Below are 24985 nucleotides of genomic sequence, written 5' to 3'. Positions count from 1 at the left end.
GACCAGCCCCCACCTGGCCAGAACTTCCCTTCAGGCAGTTCCAGACAGTGCTGAGGTCACCTCTGAGCCTCCTCTTCTCCAGGCTAAACAACCCCAGCTCCCTCAGCCTCTCCCCACAGCACTTGTGCTCCCGTCCCTTCACCAGCCTTGTTGCTCTTCCCTGGACTCGCTCCAGCCCCTCAATATCCTTTCTGAACTGAGGGGCCCAGAACTGAACACAACACTCAAGGTGTGGCCTCACCAACGCAGAGTACAGGGGAAGGGTCACTGCCCTGGGCCTGCTGGCCACGCTATTTTTGATACAGGACAGGATCCCATTGGCCTTCTTGGCCACCTGGGCACACTGTTGGCTCATGTTGAGCTTCCTGTCCCTCAGTCCCCCCAGGTCCCTCTGCCTGGCTGCTCTCCAGCCACTCTGTGCCCAGCCTGGAGCGCTGCAGGGGGCTGTTGTGGCCAAAGGGCAGGACCTGCACTTGGCCTTGTTGAACTCCATCCCATTGGAATCAGCCCATCTCTCAAGTCTATCCAGGTCCCTCTGCAGAGCCCTCCTGCCTTCCAGCAGGTCGGCACTCCCTCCCAACTTGGTGTCATCAGCAAATTTGCTGATGATGGACTCAATCCCCTCATCTAAATCATCACTAAAGATGTTAAACAGGACTGGACCCAACACAGACCCCTGGGGGACACCACTGGTGACCAGCTGGATGCAGCTCCGTTCACCAGCACTCTCTGGGCCCGACCCTCCAGCCAGCTCTTAATCCAGGAGAGGGTACACTTGTCCAGGCCATGAACTTATTGATGTTAATTCTGATCTTTCTTATTGAGTGCAGGCAGCAAACAATCACAAAACTCTAGGGCCACAGCCAAACAAGCTCTAACAGGTACCACATCTTTGCTGCTGGCCACAAAGTGGTAAATTTTAATCCTAACAAAGGCATTTGACTTAATTGGTTGAGAGGTTTATCTTTAATGATTCTACATATCCAAAGACATTAAGAAACAAGCTAAATCATTCCATGCATAATCTCTGTTGATGTTACATGGACAGATGTATTTTTTCCTGCACGCAGAGAGGCTGCGTGGTGTATTTTGATGCATGGGCATACCTACATACACCTTTAAGTCTAGTGATAAAGCCAATAGATCAACAACTTTCTAACTTTACAGCACTTCAGTAAAAAAAAAAAAAAGAAAAAAAAATGCACTGAGAAAGATGTTGCTAGAGAAAATAAAATCAAGAACTTCATCCAAAAGCTGCTACAGAGGTGTGTAACCTGAGACAGACCAACTCTCCCCAGGATACTTCAGGGGCAAAAGCTTTCTCAAAACTAGTAGACTTGGTGTCTTTCAAGTCACCTTTCACCAGAACCAAGACAACGAGAATGAGGCAAAATTATTAACTAACAATAATTCTGCAATAGCAGGTTGCATGGAGACTGGGGGAACTGTAGTGACAGGACAAGGACTAATGGGTACAAATTGAAACAGAGGACATTCAGGTTAGATATTAGAGAGAAATATTGTACTGTGGGGGTGGTGAGTCACTGGCACAGGTTGCCCAGAGAAACTGTGGATGCCCCATCCCTGAGAGCATTCAAGGTCAGGCTGGATGTGGATCTGGTCTAGTGGAAGGTGTCCCTGGCCATGGCAGAGGGGTTGTTAACAAGATGGTCTTTAAGGTCTCTTTCAACCCTTAACAGTCTGTGATTCTAAGAAAGGGTTTAGGGTCACTGACTGACCCAAGAAAAGGCCAGAAAAAAGTTGAAATTCAGATAGAACTTGCCTCAAATACAGTTTTCCAAACGGGTATTTTATGGCAAAGATGCTTTTTGCATTCCTAACTCGTATAGTTTCTGGGTTGAATCAATGCCAAGATGATCTTTATATAAAAGCAAAGCTTCAGGCTTCTTCACATCAGAACAAAGAAAATTTTCAGTAAATGCCCCTATTGCTCCTTCAAACTTTCAGGGTTTTTTTCCTTATGGGGATGACTGCACTGTTGAGCAAGAGAATTGAGCAAAGCCCATTACATTTGTTTTCTGCTTTTCTTGGTTGAGTGGTTTATTTTTACTGCAACAATGAAGCAGCTTTGGTCTGAAAACAGCAATAAAACATTGTGGAAATCATGAGTCTACCCTGAAGAATAATCCAAGAATTTGTTACATACTATCTGCTTTTATTTAACGTGTCACAAAATCTGCCCCTGACCACGTGACTTGTTTTTATTTCCTGGGAACAATGATTTAGTTAAGTCAAATCATATCAAGCTAACCAGAGGTCAAGCCCAGAGTTCACCAGTTGATAATATAATTTTCAACAGGGTTTCTTTCATAGAAAGATGTGACTTCAGATGGAGTGTCTGTAGAATACCCTTTTCAAGAGGAAGCCTTTGAAGTCACTAACATTATTTGTTATTATCATCATCATCATTACCATTCTTCTTCCCCTTCTTCACACTCTGGCATCATGTAGGTTCTTGAGCCATGGTCCAGGACTCCACGATGCTGAGCTCTGTGCAGTCATAACACATTACAACTCTATGATCTTGAAAGACCTTTCCAACCTAAACAATTTCATGATTCAATAGCACAAAAGGCAGTGTTCTCAACAGTTATTTTTGGTACTTAGGCCAGGCTTGTGTTATCCCATTTTACCAAGGGAGAAGTTAACCAAGGTCAGAAAATAAAGCTACAAGTGTGGACCCTCAAGAAATAATATCCAAGGTTATAGTTAATGCCTTAAATAATCACCTACATAATTGATTGGACTGGTCAACTTTTATGAAAATCAAGTTATTGACAACTTTCACTACTACAAATAGCATGAATGGATTTTTCTGACAGAGTATAAAAATACAGTAATATATAAATCCTTATAAAAAGCACTTGAGTAGACCTACATTTGAAAGTATTAGTGTCTTGATGCAGGAATTTTTAATTAATTAAGGCATTAAGATTCTAAATGAGTTGAATATGAGCTGTGGATTCTCACAGCCCTGATTACACTCAGCCTGATTTGACCAGGACATGATCTGTAAAATATTTTGTTTCCTGTATCCTGAGCAGGGAATTGCATAGCAGGACTGGGACTGCAAACCAGCATCAGACCTTTCCTGTGGCAGACTGGTGGGGGTTTTTTTCCCTCTAAAGAGCAAACTGAGTTTTCAGCAGCTCTGCCTGTGACCAATACTGCTTCAGGGTTGGAGCCTCTGTCCAATCCTTCCAATGTCAGATAATACTCCCAGGTTTCCCACACATCTCCTTGACAGAGGATGCCAGACCTGGAGCTACTCGTGGATGCAACAGCTGCACTGATTTTAGAAAAGGAGGATTCAGGCTTGCATCCTCTCACCTCCTGAGGTTCCCCAAGGGAACTTACAAACTGGGAGTGTTATGGGTTTAGCCAAGTGGGCCTAAACCTAGGCTTTAAAGTTCAGATTAGGCCTGGGAATTGTCAGCTGATTTGAGCTGGGCTGAGCTAGCTAACAGCTGACTTCTTCCAGCCAATAATATTGTATTCCATACCATACTACATCATCTCAAAGGGTGTAAAATCCAGTGTGTGGGAGTGGCTTGGTCAGTTCTGCCATGGCCGAGGTACAAGCCAGACGTGGTCCAGCTTCTGTCTTGGAGCAGGCCCTGATCCTGCTGCCTCTGCTTGCATTTTGTTTGCATTCAGGGAAGTAGAAACATTTTTGTTGTTACTCTTTCTGTTTCTTGCTATGTGTCTCTCAGAGTACTTACAGATCTACTGTAATAGACTTTGCTTTGTCTTAATTGGGGAGTGGGAAGTAATTCTTTGTTATATATATGCATAACTTGTGTAAGTGTGTGTTATATATTGTAGTTTCCTCTTAATTTTCTCTTCTCTGTATAAATACATGTAGTTAGTTTCAGCATAAACCTGCTTTAGACGTTTTTTTTCCCCTCTCCCTCTTCTTTTTCCCTTAGCTGACTGGGGGGGGAGGAACCCTTTTTCTCTGTTTTGGACAGTTGGTGTTTTGCCAGCTCAACCCAGGACAGATAATTGGTGCATTGGCCGGGAAACAAAGGCCACTAGCAAGTGTCCCAGAAGGTTGGCAGGGCTCCCGGGAGCTTTGTTATAGAAACATTCCTTGATTTCTGCTTTGTTATGGTACATCAGGACAAATGGTACATCAGGACAAATGGACAGCAGTCCTGCTAACCTCTGCAGAGAGATGACAATACTGTCATCAGAACAATTACATTTTAGGCATATTTCAGCTGAAAGCCGTGATCACTGGAATTACACAGCTTTCCTTCACATGTTTTCACCTCTCTGCAAACTAATATCCATAGAAAACCTGGAAGCAATTCCTGTTTCTCACTCAGCCTGTTTCCCTTCTCCCTTTTAGCTCCATGTTCCGTTTCCATAAAGTATGTGTATTTTTAAGGATCTTGTAGTATCCCAAGTGATCAGGAGCACATGGCAGCTATTACACAGTTCTACCATTCAAGTAATTTGAATTCAAGTAAGTTGTGGATGCCCCATACCTGGAAGAGTTCAAGGCCAGGTTGGACAGGGCTGGAGCAACCAGGTCTAGTGGAAGGTTGGAATGAGATGAGTTTTAAGGTCCCTTCCAACCCAAACCACTCTATGATTCTAATCTAGGATTTTGACCAGTGAAATGGGAAGCATTCCTTTAAAGAAAAAGGAGTCATATATTCATCAGGAGCATCCTGTTTCACATGTTCATTCCTCCTAAACACTTCATAGTAAAGCGTCTTAACAGAGGCTGCCTTCTGGTGCTGCTGACCAACTGTAGAGCTTCAGATTACCTGGAAGAGCAATTTTTGGACATAACATCACCTTCTGCATCACCCTTTCCTTTCAGTTTCAGGCACCTGCTGTCTCCCATCACCACAGAGCCAACACTCAGACATTCCAGATGCCCTGGGACAAAGCCCATCCACGCAAACTACCATGGAACTACAAGCCAGTGGACTTCCCATCTCTGCTATGAAATATTCAAAAACCCTAAATATTTGTACTTTTTTTCATTGCCAACATTGCAATTGAATTGTTTTGTATTTGTTTCAGATGTCAACCCCTAATTTTTATGAATTTTCTTGTATTTGCAGCTCAAGTCTCAGTAACTCAAACTTTTGTCTAGACTCTCCTTTTTCCTTGCAGGTTTTGACAAACATTAATTACAGGAAGAAGGTCCACATTTGTGCTGGTTTAAAGGTAAACTGGCAGGAGAAACAGACAAAAGAGATTATAAGTCAGAGTTACAATTTAATGAAAGATATTACAATAAATACACTGACACAAAGGGAAATTGCTTTCAACTCAAAAAAACCCAGCAGTATAACCCAGTGCCCTGGGGCACAAACCCAAGGGGGTTTGTTTGCCCTTGTGCTGAGACCCCTGTGGCTCCCCCAAGTCCAGAGCAAAAGGAAATGAAAAACCTGTTGGTGCAGGCGAGGGCTGTGGTCTGGGCGAGAGCGGGGATCTCCTCCTGTCGAGGTCCTGCTGCTCCTCTGGATCTGACAAGAATTTCCTGAGGTCTTCTTACCCACCACTTATGTACCCTCAGGGAGCACCCAGTCCCTCCCCCTGGGCGGGGACTCACACAATGGGTGATTAACTCTGGGAGCCAGGGGGTATTGAACTGTTGATGGCCCATTGGCAGCTCCGCCCCCTCAGGCTGGGTGTGAAGGTGATAATGACTCCCTGGGCAGCTGCTGCTAATGGCCCATTGTCCTTGGGGAATGAATAGAGGGGGCAGAATACACAGCTTTGATCACCCCCACACAGTGATAACTGGTCCCACCTGCTGAACTAGGACAAGATTCCTATTAATTTAACACAGCTTTTAATCTGATGGATGCATTTTTGTACTAAACTAATTCTTCTGATTGCAAAAATGGAAATCAATACAAATTCAATACTGCAACTCCTCTTCTGAAAGGGAAAAGACAGGTCAATCTATCTAGCGTGCTCAAAAGAAGCTTGAAAGGTGGTTTGATCACATCAGAGAAGAGAAGGCTCTGCTTAATCTCAGCAGTTACTTCTGGCCTAAAATATAAAAGCTTAAAAAAAGTATCAGTGAGTCTTTTCCCAAAAGCAGACATTTTGAAGACACTTAGGGCTTGGCAGTTTGTTCTAAAGGCAGTGGGGATTTTCCTGCTAATCAGCACAGTTCAAAGTCAGCCTTCAAGTCCTGTCTTCAATAGATCTTTTTGACAGAGCCTGACACACATTATACTCCAGTAGCTTTACAGCTTATTGATAAAAAAGTCAAACTCCTCTGTTCTACTGCCCTGTTCCTGCTCTGCCCAGCAGTGCCTCCACTTGCAGCACAGGAGATAACGAGGGGATTTCTGCTGCACCTCTCCAGCTGTCGAGACAAATCCCTCGGGCTCTCTGCAGCAAGCAGGGATTAAGATAACATTTTGTAATAATGCAGAAGCCTAGCAAGAAATCCAGGCTGTCCCAGAGCTCCCAAGCCAACCATCTCAGCAATGTGGGAGATTTTTCAGCAACACAGCAACAGAAATAAAGACTGCATGAGTAACTGTCATTTCTCAGGGGAAAAATGGATCATTTACTGTGGAAATGATAGAGGGTGATGTGATGGATCCGATGTGATCTGAACAGGTGAGTGATACTCCAGGTCCAAATTCTGTTCCCTGGTCCCACAAAATGTCAGGATTAACTGCTGACATCAGTGGAGTATTTCTAGCAGAAAAAACCCCAGTGCTTCTCAAAACACTCCCTCTACTACTAATTTACCCTTCTTAAACAATAGTATTTAAAGCCACACAAATTCAAGCTAAATATAACTCCATACACCAATAGGCCAGTAATTGCAGGAGTCTGCCTTTTTTCTCCCCAGAGAGGCTGCAGCATGAGTAAGAACTACACTGTAAAACTCAGCTTGCACTGCCTAAGGGTCAGAATGATCATGTTAATCAATCCGTTGTTCAACACTTAATCCTCAAACAGCCCAAACACGTGATTTATTACTGGTCTCAACCTGAAACAAAAGCACACAAAGGGTACACACACATCTTATGTGTGGGTTGAACAGCTGTAATTAAAGACTAATGCTTAAGTAAGCAAGAAAGCACTAGGCTTTTCAAGTTTAGCACTGCTGAGCAAATAAAAGTGCCTTTCCATTGACTGGCTACAGTTAAGTAAATAAATAGACCTCAGATGACTTTTTCCAGTTGTGAAAAAGAGCAACCCCAGCACATGGCTGCAGTAATTAATGGCAGAGGAACTATTTTTGTCAAATCAGAGGAGTCATGCACCTTTTCCCAAAGCCTTAACTGGCCTCAAGGTGTCACTGGAGCTGGGTTGGGTTTCAGATATGGTGGGAACCTGAAGGGCCTGAAGGATACAGTGTCCAACCACATCTGACCCAAAGTGTAGATTACATGTAAACAAGTTTATAAGCTTTACACCACTAGAAAAGTTTTGCTGTTGTGCCCAGATGGAAGACAAATACCTCTAACCACAGTGCTCAGAGCAAAACTATGGAAAGGTCTCATCAAAAGTGAACAGGAAAGGTAAAATTCTAAAGAACTCCAACGGCATTTTACAGAATCACAGAATGGGCAAGGTTGGGAGGCACCACAGTGGGTTACCTGGTCCAATCTCCCTGCTTGAGCAGGATTATCCAGAGCACATGGCACAGGATTGTGTCCAGATGGTTCTGGAATATCCCCAGTGAGGGAGACTCCACACCCTGTCTGGTCTCTGTTCCAGTGCTCAGTCACTGCACAGTAAAGTTCTTCCTCAAATTCAGGTGGAACTTCCTGGACATCAGTATCAATTTGATATTGATTATGCCCCCCCTGGAAGAATGAAAACAAAAATTAATCTGCTTTATAGCGAAGAATATGTTAGAAATTGTAACCACATAATCAACTTCACCCTGCCTACAGGACACAGAAGGGTCATCTGACCTGGGGGCCAGGGAAGGGGAATGCTGTTGGTTTTATAATTTTGACATAATGGCATTCACAGATGTTCCAAAAATAGTCACATAGTGCTGTTGACCTAAAAACAACCACTGAAACTGGAGCCAGAGAAGGAGGCAATGCTGCCAAGGGGCTCACTCCTGGGAGCACACCCACTGGGGATTTTAGCAGCAACTTCAGTGTGAAGCAGGAGGTAAATAAGGGCTCCATGTCCCAAACTGTGCTTTCCACTTGAAATGAGATTTAACTTTGGGAGGACATGACCCTACAGACCCTGCTTGTGCAGTCATATGCTTGGCCACACAACCAGTGCTATAAATCTATGGGGGAAAAAATGGGATGTCCCATTAATTGTGACACCTTGTGAAGAAGGGCATTAGGGGTTTTCAAGTCTGACCACTTTGGCAGGCAGGGTGGAACTGCTCCAAAAACAAGCTCCTGCACATCAAGGGGTCTGTCTCACACAACACTTATGTTATTAACCTGTTGCTATGCAGATAATTTAGGAAACAGGCAGAAATCCAACTCTAGGGATTCCCTCTCCTCAGCTGCAATTAGAATTGGGCCATCAGCCCACGGCATTTAGAAAAATGCCAATTTTCAACCCATGAAGGACAACTACAGCTTTCACCTCTCAGATATATTTATTGATTAAAGGCTTCTGGACAGTTTAATTTTGGGGTGTTAAAAATAGAAATTCAGTGCCCATCTTCATCCTGTACCATTAGCTGGTTTTCTGTAAGGCCCCATCCCCAGCAGTTATTTTTAAATACCTAAATGATCATAAAACACAAGGTAAAACAATTATATGTGTCAGCAGCTGAAAAAAAGCACCATACTTCAAATACCCTTTAAAAAACAGCAGACAAAACAGATCTTTTTCATGGTGCTATTGCCCAGGCTCAATTCCTGCTGAATTTCCCAGGATTATGGAGGGAATTTGTGTAATATGGGAAGGTTCATTCCAGACAGTCTATAAATCCTAACAAATTGGTTTTTGACATGCACATGTGAGAGGAGGGCAGGTGTCAGGTTGAGGCAAGTTTTCTTCAATTTTCAGGTGCTATGAAAAAATCCAGACATTTCATTAATGAAATTTCACTGTTAACAGTGAAGCAAATGAAAAAAAAAAAACAGTTGAATTAAATATGGTCTTGAAGAGTGGTAGGAACATAACTCTTTTAAATCCATGGAAGTAAATTCAGGTGTGCAATAGTTGTTTTCTTCACGCTGCAAACTGCACGTGGTCCCTTTCCTTCAGAGGGGACAAAGGAATCATAGAATCGATTGGGTTGGAAAAGACCTCCAAGATCATCGAGTCCAACCCTTGGTCCAACTCCAGTCCATTTACCAGATCATGGCACTCAGTGCCACGGCCAATCTGCATTTAAAAATCTCCAGGGATGGTGAATCCACCCCCTCTCTGGGCAGCCCATTCCAATGCCTGAGCACTCTCTCTGGAAAGAATTTTTTTCTGATCTCCAACTTAAATTTCCCCTGGCAGAGCTTGAGCCCATCGTGCCCCCTTGTCCTATTGCTGAGTGCCTGGGAGAAGAGACCAGCCCCCACCTGGCCAGAACTTCCCTTCAGGAAGTTCCAGACAGTGATGAGGTCACCTCTGAGCCTCCTCTTCTCCAGGCTAAACAACCCCAGCTCCCTCAGCCTCTCCCCATAGGGCTTGTGCTCCAGTCCCTTCACCAGCCTTGTTGCTCTTCTCTGGACTCGCTCCAGCACCTCAATATCCTTTCTGAACTGAGGGGCCCAGAACTGAACACAACACTCAAGGTGTGGCCTCACCAATGCAGAGTCCAGGGGAAGGGTCACTGCCCTGGGCCTGCTGGCCACGCTATTTTTGATCCAGGACAGGATCCCATTGGCCTTCTTGGCCACCTGGGCACACTGTTGGCTCATGTTGAGCTTCCTGTCAATTAGTACTCCAAGGTCCCTTTCTGCCTGGCTGCTCTCCAGCCACTCTGTGCCCAGCCTGGAGCGCTGCAGGGGGTTGTTGTGGCCAAAGTGCAGGACCTGCACTTGGCCTTATTGAACTTCATCCCATTGGAATCAGCCCATCTCTCAAGTCTATCCAGATCCCTCTGCAGAGCCCTCCTGCCTTCCAGCAGGTCAACACTCCCTCCCAGCTTGGTGTCATCAGCAAATTTGCTGCTGATGGACTCAATCCCCTCATCTAAATCATCACTAAAGATGTTAAACAGGACTGGACCCAACACAGACCCCTGGGGAACACCACTGGTGACCAGCTGGATGCAGCTCCGTTCACCAGCACTCTCTGGGCCCTACCCTCCAGCCAGCTCTTAATCCAGGAGAGAGTAAAGGAAGGATCCACAGCTGCAAAGGACACACAGGACACTGAGCAACACCTTCAGCTGACACAACGTGACCTGTGTCAGTCTTTGAACTGCTTTTTAAAACACAGGAAATAAATCAGGTGTGCAACACCACCATGAAACACCCTCCTCAAGTATGAGGAGAACGGAGGTAGCCCTGATAGTACTTGCAGAAGGATGTGCAGGGACCTGAGGAAGATGCTACTGATGTAAAACAAGTTAACAAGACAACAATACATGTAATTTATCTGGGGAGGCAGGGGGGAAAGAGAAGGGAAGAAAAAACCCCCTAAGCACTTCAAGCTACAGCACAGAAGATGCTGCTTGACAATAAAAAGCAGAGTTTGGGGTAATGGTCTTTTTTCATTTATGTTACAGCAGCACATAGGCCCAATTTTACCTCTGTTTGAATAAAGCTCTGTGACCTGCAAGTGCAAAGGATGAAAGGGGCAGGGATAGACTCTCAAAACAAGACTACAGTCTGAGGAAAGAAGGAGAGGAAGCAACAGAGTCCTGAGGACAAGAACTGTCTCATTTCCCAAGGCAGAGCTCTGCCCTCCACCTTGTCCCACTGGGACATCTGGCTGTGGGTTTTATCATGGTATATGTCATGGGCCCCCCATCCCTCAGTTCATTTGCTTGGGCACTTTAATCCCTCTTCAGTAAAGGCATGCTGATGACATTAAACTGTATTATTTTTACTAAATCTTCTGTATTTCAAATGTATATGAAGGCAGATGGGGGTAAGTGATTTCTGACTTCAGTAATACCAGCAAATACCACAGAGCATTCACTGATCAACACTTTTGGTAGAGAAGGATAAGTACCACTTATTAGTAACAATGACAAAATCTCAACTTTATTTCCATTTGAAACCATCAAGTCACCCTGATGACAGACAATAATGTTTCTATCAAAGTTTTCATTAGAAAGTGTTTCTCAGATCAAGGGCAGATTTCCTAATGAAACCAGGTACCTCATCTCACATGGAAAAAAAATTTTCTTGCTTAGGACATCACACAGGAAATGTCCATTCCCCTGATGCAACTCTGAAAAATATTCCATGCCAGCTTTCCCACATCTAAAGAGGGAAACTGATTTATTTGCAGAGTCCTCTTTATTGTTTATCTCTGTCATTATCTTGCAGGATAGGGAAAAGAATGAAAATTCTGTCCTGACAGACCAGAAAAGGACTTTGTACAATTCATCTGATGCACAGTTACAGAGATGGAGAGAACAAATACTGAGGTGGAGAGAACAGCTGTAATGTAGAATGTACATCGTCAGTCTGGGACAACAAATGGAAATGATGAATACAGTGACACCAAATAGAATTAGTTTTGCTCCAAAGACAACCAAAATCAGCTAGATAACATTCACCATTTCTATATTATCTTAAAAATTAAATAAGTTTAGAACAGCTCCACATACTGTACAGCTCCTTATTGCACTGACATAAAAAAAAAAAAAACAAAAAAAGAAATTGAAGCGCTGAAATGGCAAACAAGGACAAACTCTCCTCAAAACAGTTTTCACAAAGGTGAGAAACGAGCTCTATGTATCAGCATGGTTCCTCCAAGGGTTGCAGCACCACTGATGGTTTTCTGCTCCTGACAGCAGGTTCAGGGCCTTTTCTCTTCTGTTTTTCATGATGCTTCCTGTGGTTGTGCTCCCAGACAGTGCTGTCCATGCTCCGAGCTGGGCAGCCACTTCAGCTCACCTCAGACCAGGATTTCTGTGCAAGAAGTGCTCCCTTTCTTCTCACTGGTCAGATCCACTGAAGACAACTGTCCACTGCTAGGACTAGGAGAAAAAAGAAATGAGCAGCTCAGATTACAGATACTATCCATGGAGGAGGATGCTCTGTTTCAAACAGGAGGTGGTTCATCATACTGTAAGAAATGCCACAAGATGGTCAACTTAAAATCTGAGGCAGAAGAAAGGCTCCTATGAGCCTGGGGAAACCTGAAGCAAGAGTCTGCATAACCCTTTCTAGATGTTTCATATATTCACCATTAAACCCCTGGACACACAGTCTCATTTTGGGTCACTCACTACAAGAAGGACTCTGAGGGGCTGGAGCGTGTCCAGAGAAGGGCAACAGAGCTGGAGAAGGGTCTGGAGCACAAGTCTGATGAGGAGCAGCTGAGGGAGCTGGGGGGGCTCAACCTGGAGAAAAGGAAGCTCAGGAGGGACCTTCTCACTCTCTACAACTTCCTGAGAGGAGGTTGAAGCCAGGTGGGGGTTGGTCTCCTTTCCCACGTAACAAGTGATAGGACAAGAGAAAATGGCCTCAAGTTTCTCCCGGAGAGGTTTAGATTGAATATGGGGGAAAAAGTCTTCACTGGAAGGATTGCCAAGCATTGGAACACACTGCTCAGGTCAATTGTGGGATCACCATCCCTGGAGGGATTTAAAAGACACATAGATGTGACCCTGAGGGACATGGTTTAGTGGTGGGCTTGGCAGTTCTGGGTTAATGGTTGGACTCAATGATCTCAGAAGTCTTTTCCAACCTAAACAATTCTATGATTCTATGATTTTGAACCTCCCTGAAACAGGATCACTTTTTTTTTTTAAATAACAATTACTTCAGGTGTGACAAACCTTTTCAGCTCTCATGCATCAAACTCCATGTTTACACCCAAGTTTACAAAAGTGGATGACTAACTTTCTCCCCCTCTGTTACACCACAATAAACACCTACACATGGTTTCTTTCACCCAGGTGAGTGACAACATCGACCCACATTCTTAGGTATATCCAACCACAGTTTCCACATCCAGTTTTGTCCAATGAGATCACTCAATACTTTTATTAAATATTGCTGTGTCATGGGATCAGTGAAATGGCCACCTGTTGTTTCCAGAATGTTATACTGGTGGTGACTTGAGACAATTTTAGCTTTTCAAACTTTCAATCCTGGCCTAAAGTTTAAAGATGTGAAACACCTTCACTGTTATTTGGATCCTTGATCTGCATAAGCAAGAAATGTAATCTCAATTTATTAAATCTGGAGCAGTCTTAGAAACTTCCTTTCTTTTCCCTCTTTTAGCAGAAGTTTGGGGCTTAGTGGTTTTGTTTGTTATTGGATTTTGGGGGTTGTTTGGTTACTTTTTTTTTCCACGGGTGAGTTGTCTTTGGTTTTTTTAAGGGAAAACTTTCTGCAATGCATTTAAACTTAGCACTTAACAGTAAGGCTGGATGCAACTGAAGAGTAAATTGGAGAGGAAGGATGCAGAGGAGCCAGAAGTTGCAGTTTCTCCTGACTGAAATGACCCAAATACTGGTATCAGAAGGGAGGCATTGTTTCCTTAACTCCTCTGTTTTCCCCTCATAAACCAAGTATATTTACACACATCGTTACTGAAAGACCCTCTGCAGCCTTCAATATGAAATCACAACTGGAAAAAAGCAAGGAAATTCTTTTTCCCAAGTCCAGACTGAACTGACACAGGTTCTTTCAGCAGAGAGCAGGAGCACTGCAGATGCTTCTTGTGAGAGAGCTGAAGAGGATTCCCTTTCACAAACACGGTGTGAAACCACTAATGCCTTAGTACCAAAAGAAACCTCAGAACAACAGACAAAAGTTTTCCAGCAGAGGTAGGAAACACCAAGTCAGTGAAGTCAACCCATCAATTCTGACCAAGTTTTCCAAACTTGTTTCCTTAAAGTTTCAACACTTGCTTTGAATGAAATGTCCTGATATTTTAAAAACCTTAAGGTCTCATGAGTACACAACATCAATTAGCACCAAACACATTGTCTGGGCTCTGAGTTTCCATTCATCAGCTGAAAGCAGAACAATTCTCTGACATCCTGAAGCAGCCCTGCTGGCATACACATCCACATTTTTGTGAAGGTAGCAAAGAGGTTATTACATTGGATTTTAGACTCCTAATTCTGTTCCTTCCTTATTCAGTAACCTTAAAGTAAGTCTTATTTAAAAATGGGGGGGAAAGTCACTAGAATTGTGTATCTAAAGGGCTTTGACACCTACAGGTGAAGAGATTAGTTTAAAAAAACATTTTAAATTTTGTAACAGCAGCAAAAAAATTTTGTAGCAGCAGTAAAAAAAAAAAATCCGTTGCCACTTCTGATATTTAGAAGCTTAATATCCTCCATGTGCTGTTGAGATACCTGTATTTCCTTCAGCAAGCATTTCCCTTAGAAAAATGTTAAACAAGGTAAGATATAGGGATGGTTCCATTCTTTTCACACACAAATAAGGTGTGTAAATTGGTAAATCAAACCATTAACAGGAAAAAGAAATATACTTTACCTTTTCTAGACCCCACTTCTGTCTTGATGAAAGGTAGTTTATCCTTAAGGCTTCTCTTGTCTGTGGATTTAAATTAAAAATATTAAAGGGAACAGTTTCTCAGGGTGTAGAAAATGTTCATATAATCCATAATAAGTACCTTTCTGTCCAGAAGTGTCCCAAACAACAGGATGAAGAATCCCTATGAAATTGCAAAACCAGTTAACAAAACCAGCATAGCCACTTGGTGTTTCTTAAGCACTTCTAGATGTCATTCCCTTACAGACAGAACTCATCACCTGTGATTCAGGTAACAGCAATGCACAAAATGGGTTTATCCACCCAGGTCATACTGGCTCTTGGGAACATTGGGAAGGGATATACAACCTGTGTTAATTTTCACTACGAACTGGACTGATACCAGAACTTTCTCAGCCCACTTAGTAGCCATCTGAGCCAAGAAGAGCTAAGGCAGACTGGGTGTACAACAGTCTGCCAGGTAACATTGGATATTTATCCTGAGAAGTTAATCAAACCCATAGAAACAATCATGGAATGATTTGAGTTGGAAAGGACCTTAAAGATCATCTTGTTCCAACCCCTTGCCAGGGACAGGGACACTTTCCACTAGACCAGGTTGCTCAAAGCCCTGGCCAACCTGGCCTTGAGCATTTCCAGGGATGGGGCAGCCACAACTTCACTGGACAACTTGTGCCAGTGCCATCTTAGAATCACAGAATCGATTGGGTTGGAAAAGACCTCCAAGATCATCGAGTCCAACCCTTGGTCCAACTCCAGTCCATTTACCAGATCATGGCACTCAGCGCCACGTCCAAGCTCAGTTTAAAAATCTCCAGGGATGGTGAATCCACCACCTCTCTGGGCAGCCCATTCCAATGCCTGAGCACTCTCTCTGGAAAGAATTTTTTTCTGATATCCAACTTAAATTTCCCCCGGCAGAGCTTAAGCCCATCGTGCCCCCTTGTCCTATTGCTGAGTGCCTGGGAGAAGAGACCAACCCCCACCTGGCCAGAACTTCCCTTCAGGTAGTTCTAGACAGTGATGAGGTCACCTCTGAGCCTCCTCTTCTTCAGGCTAAACAACCCCAGCTCCCTCAGCCTCTCCCCATAGGGCTTGTGCTCCAGTCCCTTCACCAGCCTTGTTGCTCTTCTCTGGACTCGCTCCAGCACCTCAATATCCTTTCTGAACTGAGGGACCCAGAACTGAACACAGTACTCAAGGTGTGGCCTCATCTTCAATGGCAAGAGAGAATTTTCTGTGTAGTTTAATAATTGATAAGGATGATACATCTTTGCAGTTACTGGACATTGACTAGTGTATTATATGTTTCACAGAAATTCATCATCTCAATTCTTCATCACACTTCAAACCACCTAGTTTGCCCCACTGCCCCTCCAAGTTTACTAGTGCAGGATGCCTTGTGCAGGTACCATGGCAAAGGGCTGTGTCGAAAGGAAAGCTTACCTATCATTTTCCATGCCCAACAAGTGCTGCCAGCCCCTCTTTGATCTGCTACCCCCAAGGCTCAGAGTCTGAGCACACACTATTCCCAGTCTCCCTGAGTTTACCTGGAAGGCGTTCAGCAGCGCAAAGGTGATGTGGAATCCCAGGGAGCGGCTGTCGACAATCGTTGCTAATCCAAACCCCCAGGTGAGACCCAGAAGAGGTGTCAGAAGGGCAACGTTTTTGCTGATTCGGATCATGCTGCTCAAATCTTGTGACTTGCAGCCTTCTCCAACAGAGGATCTCCCAGTCTTCAGCACAACCACCACCACCACCACCAGATTCACAACAATGATGCTCAGAGCAGGTACAACAAAGGCCAAAAGGGCTTTGGTCTCACACCAGTTGAGCCAGCAGGCTCCACTCCTTAAATATCCATTTTTTGGTTCAGTGATAGCAACAGTGAGAATAGATATGACCAAGGGACATCCATATCCAATCAAGAATGCTGCAGCTAGGAACACAGATCTCGTTATCTTAAAAAAAATTAGTAGTAATCCATAGAGAATCAAGAGGCCCAGGGTAAACATCCAAAAAAACAAGGCAAGATAGAAAAAGTGAAGGAAAAAAGTGGCTGCTACACACAACTTGTAGTTCAGGGCTGCATTGTGCACAATAGCTGCCAAGATGAACAAAACATCAGCAACGAGAAGAGATGCAGCAATGTTTACCAAACAGAAATGGCGCATGTAGGTTATTTCAGTTTTTGTGACATGGTGCCAGACAACGGCCTCGATGACCAGGCAGAGAACCAGGCTGAAAATGGACAGGCCTAAGCCTACCCGAGTGATGTAATCCAGCACCGCACTGCGCAGCGTGGTGGGGGACATCAAAATGGAGAAGGATCTGTAGGTCCGGCGCTGGTGGGTGCAGACACAGACCACGCTGCTGACGGTGTCAGACTGAGTCCTGCACGCGCTGCTGTCCCACCGCCTCTCAGCCGAGTGCCACCCCACACACTGGGCCTCCACGTGCTCCAGTTTATTCACCTTTTCAAAGGTGAGCAAAACTCGTTGGAGCTCCTCTGGCAGAGACACGGACAACACCATCCCATTCACAAACTCAGGGTCCAACCCGGTGCTCTGCATAACGGCCCCGAGCGTTGGGAACGCAATGCTGATGGCTTTGGAAGTCCTGGGTAGCTTCAAAAGCTCTTCTTCTGGAATCACCACGTGCCCAGTGATGTTGCCTGTGTTGTTGAACTCCATGGAAAAATCAAAACTGGTTCCTGAAGTATTTCTGTGTACGCTGTAGCCTTTTGTAGCAATGAAGGGCTCCTGTATGCTTTCAGACCCGTTCCTTAGAAGGAGTCTCCCAGCAAATAAATTCACTGAGTCCAGTAACTCTGAGCCAGCATTTCTGTCCCTTACAAAAGCCCAGTTGGAAATGACGGAGCTGTTCAGAATGTGGTTTGCTATCCTGCTGTAGCTCTGAAACAAAAGAAGAAACCAACTGTTATTCCACCAGCAGAGCCTCCAGAAAGGCTCATTTAATTCAAGAGTGATTTTTATAAAGGGAATATTCCTTTTGGCAGTGAACATGTTCCCCATGATCCATCCCAGTGCAACTCAAACATCTCATTACTAGAATTGTCCTATGCTCTTCATATCATAGATCAAAAGTGAAGTAAATATAAAGCCAAAAATCAGGACACCCTAGTTCTATTCCAGACACTGACCTGCTGTGAAAGTCTGATTTACATCAGACTCCCTGTATTTCTCCCCCCACCTCTTTGATTTCTGAGTTCATCAGGAAAAGACCCCAGTTTCTGTTGTGCAACACATGACAACACAGCTGCAGGTCAGCACCTCCAAGTGTCATACATCAAAAATTAATTCTTCCTTGTACTGCTACTCCATGTCTACAATAGCAGGTCCTGAAAACTTTTGCTTTTAAAAAATTTAATTCCACAGTGTATTTTCATCACACATGAATAAGTTAAGCAGTTTCTCTGACAACAAAACAATGGCTCACTCTGGGAACTCTTTCCAGGTGATATCTGTGTGACTTCCAGCCACCACCTCATTGGACATTTTTGGCCAAAACACTGTATGGATGCTCTGGAAACCTCAGCAGCACCTCCCAAAGCCCTTAAGGGTAAATACCTGCATTTTTGCTCTAGTGACATCCTCTGATAACAGCAGGGAAATCTTCTTTAGCAAATTCACTATATCAGCAATGTTTCCTGGAATGGCCGGTGAAGACAGGATATCTGGGATGATGCAGGAAAAATCAGCTTGGCAGCTACTATTCCCATGTTCATCAGCACTAAAATGTTTTGGTCCATCTCCAGGCTTCCCATGCCCTGGCTTTCCTCCTCCTACAAAAGGAAGATGTTCTCCAGCAACACCATGTACTCCAGAGCATGGAAGCAGTTCACTTTCAGATATCCTCTGGAGGGAGGAAAATACATTTAAGACAATTAATGAACAGAATGAAAATGAAGCTACAGTTACAACCAGGCAAGAGGTCCAGTGCTGGGTGTGCAGAGAATGTGCTGGATGGACTGAAACTCAGGACCAAAGCTCACCTGGGAAAACATTGTGCTTGTAGAACACAGAGGAAGTAAGGGGCAAGAACTAAATGCAGTGCTTTATTCTTGAAGTGACTTAAGTTCTTGCAGCTGAGGAGAGTTTATCCTGGATCATGTGATTATTACAGACATTGGTGTTGCTCTTTTCTCAGGTTCAGACTGGTGCACCCTTGCCTTGGTTTAGAGCCACATGTGAAACATCAGCCAAGTGAACATGGCAACTTTGTTTCTGAATTGTTTCCACACATGCATTTTCCAAATTTATTTTATTTCACTTGATTTAAGATGGTGAAAGGACAAGAGCACAGGTCTTATGAAGAGTGGCTGAGGGAGCTGGGAGTGTTTAGCCTGGAGAAAAGAAGGCTCAGAAGGAACCTTACTGTTCTCTACAACTCCCTGAAAGGAGAGTCTAGCCAGGTGGGGGTTGGTCTCTCCTCCCAGGCAAGAAGCAACAGGACAGGAGGTAACGGCCTCCTGTCACACCATGGGAGGTGTAGATTGAATATTAGGAAAGATTTCTTCATTGAGGTGGTCAGGCATTGGATAAAGGTGCCTAAGAAAGTGGTGGAATCACAAGCCCTGGAAGTGTTCAAAAAACATGTGGATGTGGCACCTGGGCACATGGCTTAGTGATGAACAGTCATGCTGGGGTAATGGTTGGACTCAATGCTCTTAGAGGTCTTCTCCAACCTAAACAGTTGTATGATTCCATGAAGTAAAAGCCTGTTATCAAAGTGTTCTGTGTTTTGGGATTCCACCTTCTTCCATCTGCTCAAAACTGAAAGCATATGGAGGGAGGAGCAATCTTTGCAAGAAATTATGAGTATAGGCCAAAGAAGGTGCATGACAGTTTCCTCACCTGAAAAAGAGACTGAACATCCAGGTTTGCACAGGCATCTGACAACATTTGCCACTTTCTGTCTTCACAGACAAAGCTTGTCTCCCCATGGAAGGAGGGAGAACAAGGCTGAATACAAATAGCTCCATTGTCTTGGCAGGGAATGAGATTTATGCAGCCATCTGAAAAATAAATCAAAGAGATACCGTAGTAAGGTGTAAGACAGCATGCCACAGTCCATGAGGAGAATATCAGGGGTGTAAAGTATTGATAACTGAAAGCATCTGATAAAGAATGAAACAAGACACAGAGTTATTCACTGTACCTTGCTCATTACCAGTCTTTGATTCCCTACCGAGAACCTGAAAAATAAGAAGTGGAATGTACATTGAATGATTAAAGAAATAACTTAAAAGACGATTTCTTAGCACAAACCAGAAAGGTTTTCAAGGATAAAATAGTCCTTCTTAGGTGCAGAATGCAGAGCTCATGGCCCCATGGCTTGTACAGACCAATTACAGAACTCTCTACTTAGTTTTCACTCTAATGATGCTTCAGTTGGATCCTTCTGCTGACATGGCACATTGAGCTTGTGCACAGGCTCACATGACTCCAGCAGTTACTCCTCAGTCAAAAAGCCTCTATTAGGCTCCAGTATTTCTCATGCTGATGAGAATATGTGACTTGTTGATGTGATCTATATGACTTTTGCCATAGGATAATGCTACAGTTGTACGAGTACCAATAGTTGCTTTGTTCCTTTCCTGACTGGGAAGCAGCACCAAGGTCTGTCTGTAGAGCTCCTGCAGGCAGGAACAGCTGCTGGAACTGTGTGTTGTACAGCCTGACACAATCCAGGACAGCTTCCATCACTGCTTGATCAGCTAGGCCATCATCTACAACCAGCCAGACCTTCCAGTACCTAAAGAGACCTACAAGAAGGCTGGAGAGGCACTTTTCATACATGAGGGCATGGAGTAATAGAACAAGGAGGAATGGCATTAAACTAACAGAGAACAGGTTTGGATTAGATATCTGGAAGAAATTCTTTACTGTTATGGTGGTGAGGCTCTGGCAGAGGTTGCCCAGACAAGCTGTGGCTATCCCATCTCTGGAAGTGTTCAAGGTCAGGTGGGACAGGGATTTCAGCAACCTGATCTAGTGGAACTCACCCTGAGAGCAGTGTGTGGTGTGGCCAGGAAGAAGTGCACAGCCCAAAGGAGCAGGCAGTGGACTACCCTCGCATCCATCATTGTGCATTTGCTGCTTTTCTCCTGGAAGAAAGTTGTTAAACAAGTTTAGACATCTCTGTTTCCACTTTTTGAATGCAGTCTGATTATCACCAAGATAGCAGCTAAACCTGTGCCAAAGACTGTCCTTATTGGGCTTGAGAGGTGATTTTTAGGCATTCATAATTTTTTCCCTTTACTGAGAACAATTTTTGAACCATGTCTTAAAAAAAATAGACAAAATCTGTCCAACACTGAAAGTTACTGCATTACAAATTTACTGCAAACTGTGATCTGGAGACCTTATGAAAGCAGTTCAGCCAGTGGGTCCTTTTTGAAGTGATTGAAGTCAGCTTTGTCTCCACTGGGTTCAGTGTGGCTGCTCTCCTTGGGCAGTTCCTGAGGAGACCTGCCATGTGAGGTAGGAAACTTGGGCACTCAGGGCTCAGATATCAAAATCTAATAAACAGGGATCAGACTGAAGAGTTTTTTCTTCTGCAGAAAGATTGAAACCTCTATTTCCTCCATGAAGTTTCCCATGGTCCTTGGTAAAAGCTAAACATCCTGGGATGCAACTTGCTACAGGCATATTTATTGGGAGGAAAATAATTCAGTAAAAGGAATGAAGGAAAAACAATGTGTTAGACCAAACCTGATTGTTACATGCTTTACATGTCCCAGGCAAAAGCAACAGCTGCTCTGAATTCTACAGAATTGAGACACTGATCTTTTGTCACTGGATGTGTAAGTAGATTAGGTCATTTACTAAAAAATTGAAAATGTAAGACCAGTGAGCTAAAACACCAAAGCACAAAACAAATGCTCAGTTGCAAAGCAGGATGATGACTGGATTTCAGGAGATGGCAACATGAAAAAGCTCATCAAATCACCATGCCTTGATAAAAGCCACTCAGTTTTCCCCCTGATACGTACTGATCAGCACAGATGATGCTGATCAGAAGCAGAGGGGTCCTGCACGGATGGAGCAGAAATGTGTTTTCCCATCCAGAAGACTCCAAGCTCTCACCATCTGACAGCATCAAAGGCCAAGCCACATAGCTGGCTGCCCCTTTCATCTGTTTGTTCACTTCTCCATCCTTTTAGATCTGTGGGTTTGTTACTTAATTGTGAAATGATCATAAAAGTAAGAGCTCGATGGATGCACTGAATTTCTAAGCTAACTCTAAAGGAGAGCTTTGTGATAGAATCTTAAATTCAACTGTTAATTGGAAACACATTTTCTAGGTTAAAAGCTAGCAACCATTAGCTCATCTAAGGAAATAAAATACATAAGGAAAAGCAAACCAAAATACTTGGATAAATATTGCCAAAGAATGGGAGATGGCTGGGAAACACCTTCAGGTCTGAGGCAGAAGGTTGTCTCTAATTGTTTTCTGATTTCTGCAGTCATTAAATGTTGATTGCATGCTTGTAGCCCTGATTCCATTCCACAGCTAGGAATCCTTGAGCTCATCATGTTTCACCATTAATTAATTCACATTCATTTCGTATTTAATCACCAATGGAGCTCCACCTAGGGCTGTTACCTTTGAGTGAGGCAGAAATCTGGGACACCTGCAGGTATCTCAGGCTCACAGAGATACTGGGCTGTGTTGCCAGCAAAACACTGATCTCGCTTAGCTGCATTACTTGACTCATTGTGGAAACCTCCCAGTCTCACCACTGCAAGAACCTGCCAAGGAAACTACTGTGCAGCAGTAGAAACTTGGAGCAAAACAACCGATACAGAGGCAAGTCACTGTCACTTCAGGAAAAAAACAGGGATATAGAGACACAGGGGCACATGAAAGCATATACAACTAGTTCTCTTCCTCCAAAACATCCAGTTATAGCACTTCAGACAGAGGACAACTTATCTCTAATTATAAACTATCTACTGCCATTATGCCTGCCTTTTTAAGCAGCTATAAACATGTTAATCTTCTCTTCCAGAGGATTCTGCTCCATCAGGACACAGGCATATGGGCAGCTGAGTTGCCAACACCCTCTCACATGAACTTTCTAGCAAGAGGACACTTCCACACCTGCAGGTACCTTCCACCCAGCTCAGGAGATTGTCACCAGCTCATTACAACACTAACAGAAGGAAAAGAGCAAGGAGTGAGTGAATAGACAGTGGTTACCAACGTGCAAAGAGCCTCTTAAAAATAACAACAACAAAAAAGGAAACTGATCATGTATTTTAAAAGTCATTCATATGCTGATTAATGCATCATAGTCTTAAATTCAAATCCTTTACTCTGTGACTCCTGTTGGTTTAACATTGAAAATCCTACAAAAGTATTCTTTCCTCTACACTGAGCATGTTCTTTGCTTTTAACTTCTGGCAGGATGCACTGCACAGCAGTCTGGCCCCAGGTAGGCACAGCTACCAGAAGGCTCTGCCCAAGCAGTGACAACTGTGGCAGCTACACAGCAACACTGCTGGACCCAAGGTCTCTGGCCAAGGGGTTCTCCACCACCTGGTGTCACTTCTCTCCCCTCTCCTCTATTCCAGATGACAAACTATAGTTAAGTTTAGAGGGAAAATTACAAGCATACATACAAAATTAAGATTTATACTGACCTTGCCATAATTAGCTGGACAAATACATTTTCCCAAAGAACAAAAACTTGCACTGTGTGTATTCAACATTTATTAAAAATATTAAATGCATTTTTCCAGAACCTCTTTTAGGGCTTGAATGGCTATGATCACTTGCCATTGCTACCATGCAAGTTGAGGCTGCAGCAAGATACTTTAGTGTTCATCATGGTCATCCAAAGATGAGAAGTAAAGCCTTTACTTCTCCCAGAATGGTATTAGTTGTATTTTTAAAGGAATCACACTTGGAAAATGTGATTTTAAGTAAAGCACGTTCTGAGAGGAAAGTTTTATTTATAGTAACTTTAACCATATGAAAACTCCAGATTTTCCTAAAAGTCATGACACTGTGATTAGAGACCAATTACAAAACTTGAAGAAAAAAAAATCAGAGGTTAAGTAATTATTTCCACAGAGGCAAAGAGAATATAAACCTGAGGAAGCAAGTTCAAAATAAATACAGCCATAGCAATTAAACACAGTTTAATTATGAATGAACCAATTTCACAGACCACTGATAATTCCCAAGCAGTTCTGGAATAATGAAGTTTTGTGAATGTACTCACCTTTTTTAGAAGTCTATGTTCTACTTCAAGCAAAGTTAACCCAGCCAGAGATCCTCAGGGTATCAGAGGTGAGTGTCTAACCATTCATCTGCTGCCATAATGCCCCAGTCTCACAGCCTTACCCAGCACTCCTTGGGTTCTCTGATTCATTTGGAGTATTCCCATGAAGAAATAACCTGAGGCTTCAGCTGCTTCTTTTCTTGTCTGACTGGATTAATGTTGAGGAATCTGTAGATGACAAGGAAGGTATTGCACAGCAAGATGACAAAACAAGTTGCAAACACACCCACAAAACTGCCAGATTGTCACCTTTGCCAAGAGTACACTCCAATGAATCACACTTGTGTGGTTGGTACCCTTCCCCTGGAGGAGGCAGCTTCTGCTCTACTGTATTTCAGTCAGAGAATGGTTTGGGTTGGAAGGGACCTTAAAGATCACTCAGTTCCAACCCCCTTGCCATGGGCAGGAACACTATTCAGTAGATCAGGTTGCTCAAAGCCCCACCTAACCTGGCCTTGAACACTTCTAGGGATGGAGCATCCACAACTTCTCCGGACAAGAGATCTTCTAAAAACCTCAAATCAAAATCTTATCAAGTTACTGCATCAACCTTTATAAATCCAAGATCACACTACTGACAGGAATGCAGCTAAAAAGCTCAATCAGCAAGTAATAACCTTTTCTTTAGGGTTACTCCATTGTAAGTGGTGACAGTTGTCTGCTGAACCTTTGTGCCACTGTTGGCTCTCCTAAGTATCACCTTACCTCCAACAGCCAGATTGCCAATAGCCAGTAATGTACAGCTAGAAGTTTAGCACAACAGATGAGCAATTCCTAAAGGTCTTTCTGCTAACAGGGCTGCTTTGAAAGAGCTTTGGTCACCACCTTTTTCCACATTCTTGCAATATGTTTACAGGGTTTTCTGAGATACTGTTATTTTGTCTGCTGCCACTACTTTAGCCATTCCTTCAGTAACAGGCTTGTCCCCAGTTCTAGCCTAAAGGTAGGCAACATTTACTGTTCTGATACAGCCAGCCTCACATCTCACATCAGCATCAAGTAGGAATTTAGCCAAGCACAATTAGACACAGCCAACACAACCCACCTGCGAAGGTTAAATTACTTGTACCCG

At 43.6% G+C, this 24985-nt stretch overlaps 1 protein-coding gene across 3 annotated transcripts; it reads right to left on the bottom strand.

Annotated features, from left to right (window-relative positions):
- Window positions 1–11109: 11109 nt before the first annotated feature.
- Window positions 11110–24070, bottom strand: ADGRF4 (adhesion G protein-coupled receptor F4). 3 transcript variants are annotated; one of them, XM_071548245.1, is made up of 9 exons: window positions 23854–24070; window positions 20626–20727; window positions 19779–19815; window positions 19475–19635; window positions 18188–18475; window positions 16148–17512; window positions 14719–14760; window positions 14580–14639; window positions 11110–12100 (listed from the first exon to the last, which is right to left on the bottom strand). In XM_071548245.1, exons 2-9 carry the CDS (start codon window positions 20704–20706, stop codon window positions 12095–12097), a joined length of 2040 nt encoding a protein of 679 aa, XP_071404346.1. In that variant the 5' UTR covers window positions 20707–20727; window positions 23854–24070; the 3' UTR covers window positions 11110–12094. The 3 variants fall into 3 exon arrangements, with proteins under 3 accessions (XP_071404346.1, XP_071404349.1, XP_071404348.1); XM_071548248.1 differs by lacking the exon at window positions 14719–14760; XM_071548247.1 differs by lacking the exon at window positions 19779–19815.
- Between the last annotated feature and the right edge of the window lie 915 nt (window positions 24071–24985).

Source organism: Pithys albifrons, chromosome 2 (genome assembly GCF_047495875.1).
Source record: "Pithys albifrons albifrons isolate INPA30051 chromosome 2, PitAlb_v1, whole genome shotgun sequence".
Lineage (NCBI taxonomy): Eukaryota > Metazoa > Chordata > Aves > Passeriformes > Thamnophilidae > Pithys > Pithys albifrons.
Note: the sequence above shows the minus strand (reverse complement) of the source record. Positions and strands in the feature narration are given on the sequence as shown.